Source organism: Pimephales promelas, chromosome 9 (genome assembly GCF_988280905.1).
Source record: "Pimephales promelas chromosome 9, fPimPro1.hap1.1, whole genome shotgun sequence".
Classification (NCBI taxonomy): Eukaryota; Metazoa; Chordata; class Actinopteri; order Cypriniformes; family Leuciscidae; genus Pimephales; species Pimephales promelas.
In genome coordinates, this window is record NC_142777.1 from 20,842,360 (window position 1) to 20,851,772 (window position 9,413).

At 40.0% G+C, this 9,413-nt stretch overlaps 1 protein-coding gene across 1 annotated transcript; it reads right to left on the bottom strand.

The window, feature by feature from the left end:
- Nucleotides 1–769: 769 nt before the first annotated feature.
- pdgfrl (platelet-derived growth factor receptor-like) lies at nt 770–4,830 on the bottom strand. Its single transcript, XM_039665645.2, has 6 exons — nt 4,647–4,830; nt 3,714–3,993; nt 2,707–2,858; nt 2,321–2,620; nt 2,092–2,228; nt 770–1,111 (listed from the first exon to the last, which is right to left on the bottom strand). The coding sequence occupies exons 1-6, from the start codon at nt 4,699–4,701 to the stop codon at nt 920–922; spliced, it is 1,116 nt and encodes a 371-aa protein (XP_039521579.2). The 5' UTR covers nt 4,702–4,830; the 3' UTR covers nt 770–919.
- Between the last annotated feature and the right edge of the window lie 4,583 nt (nt 4,831–9,413).

Consider the following 9,413-nt stretch of genomic DNA (forward strand, 5'->3'; position numbering starts at 1 on the left):
TGGAATGCCGTGATCAGACCGGGAGAAAACAAACTTTCTGCCGCAGCTCCTGTGTAGCGCGGCCGGCGAAGCAATCCAAGTTGTTTGCATGACTGGTATGCATGATGGAACGTTGCCATTGTTGAAACTCCTCCGTTGAGTGACGGAATACTTAAACATCGTGCCAGTCGCGGAAAACGGCCAGGTGTCCCGGCCACAGCACCCGCGCCGAGCAGAGGAGAGCCGCCAGACTCAACAGAAGCCCCAGGAGAAGGCAGTCTGGTAAGTTGACAACAGCTGGAATCGGCGAAATCCGTACAAACACATCCATAAAGTTTGCACTAGTTATATTTACTGGACGTAGTAGTGCTGGTCAATAAACATACTGTAGCTATAGTCTGGTTATAGCCTAGAATCGGCGAAATCCGTACAAACGCATCCATAAAGTTTAAACTAGTTGTATTTACTGGAGGCCATAGTTGTGCTGATCAATAAATATACTGTATAGCCTGGTTAGATAGCAACCGTTCTTGCCGCAAGGATTTTCGGACGGAGACGCGGCGAACAAAAACGTCAGCGTCCTCTCTGAGCATCCCCGTCGAAATGAGGGATAGATGCTATCCTATCAGTAAATGGACCAACATTTCTAAAGAATGCTTTCAGCACCTCAGCAACAATTCTATGTGGCACCGATTCAGCACCAGCAATCAATGCCACATAGAATTAAGGCAGCTCTGAAAGCGAAAGGAGGTCAAACATTAGTCTGGTGTTCCTTTCCGTGAGTGTATAGTATAGTGTTGCATTATAACTTTATCAAGTCTCAGAAGCACTTTATTTCCAAGTCATATATAGAATACATGTTTTTTTTTTTCTTTTTTTCATAACAAGCAAGAAGTGTGATTGGAGTCCAGCTCATCTCAATATAATCTTGATGTTCTTTCTAGTCACGTGACTTCACCGATGTGGCCACCAATGTTTCTCCGTTCTTATTTTTGGTGGTGCAGATGTACTTTCCATAATCGATCGTTTCAACATCATCCACAATCATGATGCTCTGGGAGATGCGTGTGGTGTGTCCCATGCCGCGGTTTATCAGCCTCCAGGAGTCATGAATGCTCACTGGTCTCTGACCCTGAGAGACACACAATAAGGACACATTGAAACCTATTCATTTTTTTTTTTCATTTTTTTTTAAAATATTTTAAAGTCTCATGATTTTAATATTGTGAAATATAATTACAATTTTAAAGAACCGCTTTCCATTGCAATATGTATTAAAATGTAATGTATTCTTGTGATGACTAAGCTGTCACATGATCATTTTAGAAATTATTCTAATATGAGGATTTGATGTTAAAAAAAAGAAAACATTTCTTATTATCAACTTTCTAAACAGTTGCGCTGCTTAATATTTTTGTGGAAACCATGATACACTACTATTCAAAGGTTTGGGGTAAGTATGTTTTTGTTTTTTGTTTTTAAGAAGAAATTAATTCAACAACTTTAAAAGAGACAGTAAAGACATGTATAGTGTTACAAAAGATTTATATTTAAAAATAAATGCTGTTCTTTTAAACTTTCTATTCATCAAAGGATTATGAAAAAAGTATCACATTTTGCACAAAAATATTAAGCAGCAAAAACATTAATAAGAAGAAGAAGAATCATTATTAATAATTGAGTTAAAAACTAATAATTAATGAGCACTAAATCAGCATTTCAGAATGATTTCTGAAGCATCATGTGACACTAAAGGCTGGAGTAATGATGCTGAAAAATTCATCTTTGTCATCACAGGAATAAATTACATTTGAAAATATATCAAAATAGAAAACAGACATTTTAAATTAATATTTCACAAAATTACCATTTTTAGTGTATTCTTGATCAAATAAATACAGTCTAGGTGAGTATAAGAGACTTCTTTATACATTAAAAATCTTATGTAATCTCAACTCTTGCCTGGTGGTTTGTCCTTTTATAGTTATCATGATCAAAGCTGTAGCGTCCACAAAATGGCATAATACTGTGATTAATACATTATAAAATGATAGTCTCAATCATCCTGAATCAGAAGCTCAGATGAGGTGAAATAACAAAAGTAACTCTCACCTGGCCAGGATACCTCCAGCTGAAGCTGACATTCATCTCAGGTTCTCCCAGGACTGTGCATGTAACGTTAAAGATGTCTCCACCACTCACCGTGTTAACTGAAGCCTCGATAGTCGCAAAAGGGGGACCACTAGGCACTACAAGGGGAAATCTCTTTTAGATTCATACAATGGCAAAAACATGTTTAAAAGCAAGTGTTATTAGCAACACTATTGTGTTCTCCTCTTACCCTCTACATACAGCAGCTGATATTTAGTGGATATTTGCGGGGTGGTTTTCGTGGTGCTGTTGGCCTTGCAGTAATAAGCTCCCTTATGTTCTGGACTGGGGTTTTGAATGATGAAGCCTTTGGTGGGATTGTAAGATATCTGGGTCCTATCTACTGCGATTTCTTCTGCAGGAACTTCCCTGTGCAGCGAGACTTTGATTTTGGGGTTGGTCACCCGGCAAGGGATGATGGCGGGCTTATCAGGGCGCAGGTAGATAATCTCAAAATGGATGGCAGAGGGGACGAACAGCTCATCTTTGTCTAGACACAAGGATAATTGTAACAATGTCTTTGGAGGTTCAAGATCACATAGGTATCTTTGTGTGATATAAGACCAGATGGTGTACCTGTAAAGTATATGTAGGTAGCAGAGGTACTTTCTCCATCCTTTTCGCATTCTACTCCATCACAGAGCAACACCCAACAGCTGTACTCTCCTGTATCAGCAGCAGAGGGCGACGTGAGGGTCAACTGACTGTACCGCTCATGCTGCTTGATGCTGGAACGGCAGAGTCAAACAAGTATCCACACATTATACTTGTATACCAAATGTCTACCTGCACTATTTTTGCCGTATTCTACAATTCAAGTACTATGTATATTGATGATAGCAATTTTCATCAGAAACACAGTTTATCCATTCAGGGAAATATTATAATCTTATTATAGTTAACTAAAACTAAGAGCATTAAGAAAAAAATCATTACTTGAAATAAAATGAAATTTAACTGAAATAAAAAGGTAAAAAAAAACACAACAACTTTGTTTTAGTTTTTAAAAAAAAATGTAAAAGACTATAAAGATATTGTTAAATACTAAACCTTTCATTAACACAAAATATGAAAACAAAAACTAATTAAAAATATTAATAAAAATCTCAATGAAATGTTAAAGAATGAAATGTGTTTTTTTTTTTTTTTTTTTTTTAGATAAAGATTACATTTAATTTAAACAATTATTTTTCTCATGTCTGCAAATGTTCGGTCAATTATGTTAATGAGAGAACAACCCCTTAGCAACTAAAAAAATCTACTGCAACCAAACATTGTGTGACCACCATTTTTTTTTTTCTGTAGTGTCCATTTTGAACACAGTATTATTAGTGTTCTTTTATTTATTTTATTTTTTCTGAAGTAACTTATTATCAGAGTCGTGATTTTTAGCATCTCTATTTTGATTCTTAACTTAATCTTTCACATGCAACGGAATCATGTGACCATTTAATCCATTCCTGTATCTTTGAAACACTTGTATTCCAAACATAAAATACTCCTGTAGCTATTCGTTTGCCCGATTTAGCCAAACTATTCAATCAAACATGTTAAATAACTGGATACGCAAGAATAAAGGATACCTAAGGCGGTTATCATTGAAGGTGTCCAGGTAAGAGGGATATGCCCAGCCAATCTTGGTTCCTTTGCATCTCAATTCCAATGTTTTCCCAGGATTCAAGGATAGGCTCTCACCCAGTCTGAGAAAACGGCCTTTATCAAGGACCTGGGTTAGAATAGACTGGCCCTTGCTTCCTGCCTCCTTTTCTTTAACTTTGGGGTAGCGAACCTTTGCCCTCTTTCTTCCTGGTCTTATGCGGTTCTCACCAGCCTCTTTTTTACGCTTGACCTGCTGACAAACACCTGTGTAAACCAAAACAGAGTTTTCCTGGTCACCAGCAGATGCATTGGGATGAGAGTGGCAAACATTGGGAATAACATTCTGCTCTGAATTATGTGAGTAGGACATTAACATTACACAGCATGTGTGTTTCATTTCTCTTTTTGAGACACTTGATAACTCCTCTGCCTCCTATGACCAAGCCAAAGAAAAGGAAAGAGAGAGAGAGCATTCTGCCATCTGGAAATGTACTTCTGCTCACAGCTGTACAAACAGCAATAGTGGAATCATGCCTTTCCCATTCTATGTGCGAAAATGTAGAAAACTGAACAATATAGTGGTTTTCTAAACCTTTTAAATTCATTTCTGACACATGATGATGAAAAACACAAGTTTTTGCCTTGTTGATGAGCTCAAACAGATCTGATTCTCTGTCTTTGGTCTCTGCTGTATAATTTAAGCATACGTTTAAGTAAAACTGCCCTGATTTGATCTTTCCTCTTTCTGCTCTGGAATTTTGGTTTCTATTGGCAGCAATGTCACCACTGGCACACCGTAAATGTTCATCCATAACATCTCTCCACTTATTTACTATTTTTAAGCATTGAAAATACAATGTGTTGACTTCATGAAGAAAGAATAGCAAGGCAGATGAAACAAAGAGAGATCTGCTCACCATTTTGGACCTCCAGCCAAAGCAATACCAGTGTGAAGAGGAGCCAGAGCTTCATGATGGCTGAAGTGGAGTGTTTCAACAAGGCTGTGTTTTCAACTCTTCAGTGATTCAACTCTTCGTCCACAGTCTACCCCGTTTACACACAGTCAGCTCCATCCTTCGCGAAAAAGAGGAATTCCCCCAGTCCAATGAGCCCATCTGCACACTCCCCTTTTAGTGTCAATCTGTGAGTCCCATCCAATGATCCTCTAATGCCCTCTGCTGGACTATAGTTAACCCTGCATGGGGTGCCGCCTATTTGTGCCTTTTGGCTCGAAAATACGATAATCCAGTCAATTTTGTTCAAACATGTCATAATTTATACTCACTCTCAAGTTTATTTATTTTTTTTAATATGATCAATAAATTATGACAACATATGTTTTTACATTGTTTTAACTCATCAAAGTTAGTCTTTTTTCGGTACCAGAAAATATCTGCTGTACATGTCCCCTTCGCTCTGAGCTTGAGATGAAGCCTCTATTGCCCCTTTAAATCCTTATTTCTCCCATCTCAGGGGAAAGTAAGGGAATAAGCCATGACCATTCAAAAATATGACCGGGTTTCTAAAGATACGAAGCTTAATGCAAAGGGAAGAAGTGTCCCTTTAACATGTCTGTGAGTGAATGGGCGCGGGACAGCGGGCACATTTATTGCACTGAAAACACTGTTGGCCTGAGCTGTCTGTATGTGAGTTGGTTTAGTTTTTACAGAAACTGTGGGACATGCAGTGTAGTGTTTGTGGGCACTGGGTTGTGGGAACATTTACTACATTGAATGCACAATTGACATAGTTGATTTTATTTGTGCTAGCCCTGTACTGTGGCAGGCTGTGTTTGTGAGTAGAAATGAACACTAGGCTGTGGGCATTTTTATTACACTCTTAACACACCATCAGCCATGGCCGGAATTACCAGTAATTACACTGTTTATGTAATTTATCTAGGTCGACCTGTACTGTGGCGGGCTGTGTTTGTGTGTAGAAATGAACACTGGGCTGTGGGCATTTTTATTACACTCATAACACCATTGGCTGTGGCCGGAATTCCAGAAATTACCCTGTTTATGTGATTTATCTGGGTCGCCGTGGAAATGGCATTTGTGTGCAAGCAAGCAGGTCGTGGTACTGGCTTGTTTACTGCAAAATACACTGGAACAGTTGCATTTTCTGGAACTGAACGAGCAAAAGGTTTCGGTGAAAGTCTGGCCGCTGTGAGACTTAAACACTGTTGTTTTCCTAGGAGGGCTAGGAAGAATTTGAGGCCTCTGGCTTTATCTCAATCTTTTGCCGGGGCCCACGCGGAGGGGAGCGGCGGCTGGCAGAGCGAGAGCGTGGTATCTGGTCCCGGGCGCTGTGAAGCGGCGCCGGGCGGAGGCTGGGACTGGGAGCTTTGAGCAGACGGCTGTTTTTGATTGATTGATTGATTACTTTATTGTCATTGTACTTGCATACAATGCAATTTTTAATACTTCCAACATACATACACAGTAAAGAGTAGTTAGTTCATAGTGCAAGTTTCCCATTATGAATAAAGTGCTTAGTGCTATCCACTTAATTGTGTAACATGTCAAAAAAGTCTTGTGGTAATGAATTGAGGATGTAGTTTCAGTTCATGGTTCATTATCCTGATGGCATTAGGATAAAAACTGTTCATGAGTCTGGTTGTGCGTGCTTTGATTGATCTAAAGCAGGGGTTCTCAACTACAGTCCTCGCAACCCACTGCGAGGACTGTGAGAATCCTCAGAATCAGATGTGTTAAATAAGGGAGACATACACAATATGCAGAGCAGTGGGTCGCAAGGACTGGAGTTGAGAACCCCTGATCTAAAGCGTTTTCCAGAAGGTAACAGTTCAAAAAACTGATGGGCTGGGTGATTCGGGTTTGTCACGATGTTGAGTGTTTTCTGCAGGCAGCGGGAGTTATAAATGTTATCCAGAGCAGGTAGCTGTTGATTTGTGATGTTCTGTGCAGTTTTTATAACTCTCTGCAAGGCCTTTTTATCATCAGCTGAGCAGCCTCCATACCACACCAGCATGTTGTAAGTGAGAATGCTTTCGATAGAACAGCGGTAGAACGACACCAGGAGCCGCCCTGACAGATTTATTTTCCTAACCATTCTGAGAAAGCCTTCTTCACTGATGCTGATGTTTGTTGTCCATGAGAGGTGTGCGCCCAGAAATTTAAAGCTTGATATTCTCTCCACTATCTCCCCGTTAATGTGCAGAGGTGTGCGAGCAGATTGTTTCTTCCTGAAATCAACGATGAGTTCTTTCGTTTTCTTGATGATTAGGGTAAGATTGTTCTCCTTGCACCACGTCGTTAACCTCTCTACCTCCTCTCTGTATGCATACTCATCTCCATTGGTGATCAGCCCCATCACAGTCTTGTCATCCGCAAACTTAATTATGATGTTGTTGTCATTAGATGGTATGCAATCATAAGTATACAGGGAGTAAAGACATGGGCTCAGCACACAGCCTTGTGGGGCTCCCGTGCTGATTAGCATATTTGTGGAATGATGTGAGCCCATCCTCACTGACTGTGGCCTCTTTGTTAGGAAGTCTTTAATCCACAGGCAGATGTTGTGCTGTATGCCTAGGGCAGACATCTTGTGAAACAGTCTATTTGGTTAGGTGGTATTAAAAGCCATAAAAATTGCCATAAAAGCAATTTTTGGCCATCTGCTGCAAAACTAGAGTGTTTTGGTAACAAGTGCTTCATAGCCTGTGACATCTTCTTAACTTCAGCGAATTTATCCGCGAAATCTTTGACGGATGATCCAAAGATGAGATCCATCTTAGATCAAGTCAGCCATAGGTGTTTCTCAGCAATGGTGAGAAAAGCCATGTTCCCGCCCAATGGCCTGTGCAGCGGATTTCTCGGCGCGAAGAGCCAGAGAGCTCACCCAATCCTCACTGTCGGATGCCAGAAAAGAGCAGCTGGCCTCCTCTTCAGATGCAGCATTGGCGGACGGCGGCAGTTGTCCTTCGGTGAAGCTGGTGAAGCTTGAGGGCAAACCGGCAAGCTTTCACGGGCTGGAGAAGGCTCGGGGACCATCTGAGTATGGTGCTGTTTCTGGCGCGGCACTATAGCGGGCGGAAATGCAGGTTCTGAGAAAAATGCCAGACGAGTCCTCAGAGTCACCATGGCAATACCTAGCAATGATAGCAGCCGCCGTCAGCGAGCGCAAGAGCTGCATGATCCATACCCAGGCAGGAAATGCAGATGAAATGGCAGTCCCCGTCGCTAAGTGCGGCTCAGCACGAGCAACAGGAATGAGGCATCTTTAAAAAGACACTGCTCTTAGATAGAGAGAGAGAGTGTGAGTCGCAGCGGCGAACACACACTCGGCAGAGTAAAAAGTATATAAATGCCGAAAAGCGAAGCAGGTACGGCGACTGAAGGCGGCGAGGTGAAGGCCAGCAGCTTCAGATGCAAAGGCTCGTCCCGCAGAAAGCTTTTCTCAGACGGCGCAGCTTCTTCACTCCGGATCCAGAGATGCGTAGGCTTCGCTGAGGAGATGAAAAATCAGTTCACATCAGCCCATCGAGCTGTATTTATAGGCCCAGGCCACGCCCGCTTTGGCAGGAGGTGTCATAGTGGGCGCGAAGATCCCCCATTGGATCTGATGTCACCAAGGGCCTCTCTCGATAGGCTGCTGCGGTTGCCGCAGGACAGCCAGGACACGAGCCGCCTTGCCTATGTCTGCATGCAATTTTACATTAATTAAAAATTAATGATCATTTTTGGCTTCAAAATCTTGTGGAAAAGAGGTTTTCCCCTAGCGTAAGATATTACGCAGTACGTTAGAACCTCTCGTAAGAGATCTTTGTTTAAAAAGGGGGATAAATCTTTTATTGCTTTGTATGAAACCACTTTGTAATGTTTTGACAATGGCATAAACCACACATCATTACTAAAAAAAAAAAACAACTATACAAAGGTTCTTAAGTAATCTTAAAGTAATCTTTGATGAGACATTAAAGGAGTAGTTCACTTTTAAATACATTTTTTATATGCTTTAGCTTACAGGGCATCCAAGATGTAGGTGTCTGTTTCCACAGTATTTACAATTTTAATTTTTTTTAGGTCAAACCGTTGTTGTCTGACAGTCAACTTATTTAAATGTACAGGAAATCGCAATGGAAGACGATTTCGATATATCTAAATATGTTTAGATCTTCACAGTGAAAGGTAAAACTTTTGAAATCTCTGTGTAAACAATGAGTGATGTACACGCGCAAGAGATCACTTCCGGTGCATGCGCAGACCGAAGTGCTCGTGCCTTTATATCAGTTGGACATGGCTGTGGTTACACGAGGTAAAAACGATATAAATACTGTATGTTTTCTCACACAAACCGCTCGTTTCGTGTCTTAGGCCATCAATGTGTACTTACATTTACGAGGCATTAAATTATGTTTAATTTGGCCTTCTCTGTATGGAATGCCAAAGCTGACTAAATTAAAAATAAATAAATACATAAATACATATACGAAGAAATGTAAAAAAGCAAAAATACATAAATAAATACATAAATAAATATACAAAGAAATGTAAAAAAGTGCATATAAATGAGTATTTATACTTTTATTTCCATATTTATGTATAATTGTATTTTTCCACATTTATTTATTTATTTATTTATTTATACATTTATTCATTTATTTATTTCAACTTTTATTTATTTCCACATTTATTTCAGTATTTATGTTTTTATGTCTA

Excerpts from the sequence above, each read along its gene's own strand:
- pdgfrl (XM_039665645.2), bottom strand. The coding sequence starts at position 4,701 with ATGAAGCTCTGGCTCCTCTTCACACTGGTATTGCTTTGGCTGGAGGTC. Across the intron at positions 2,859-3,713 it reads TTCAATGATAACCGCCTTAG|CATCAAGCAGCATGAGCGGT; the intron begins GTATCCTTTATT and ends CTGCCGTTCCAG. Across the intron at positions 2,621-2,706 it reads TACCTACATATACTTTACAG|ACAAAGATGAGCTGTTCGTC; the intron begins GTACACCATCTG and ends CCTTGTGTCTAG.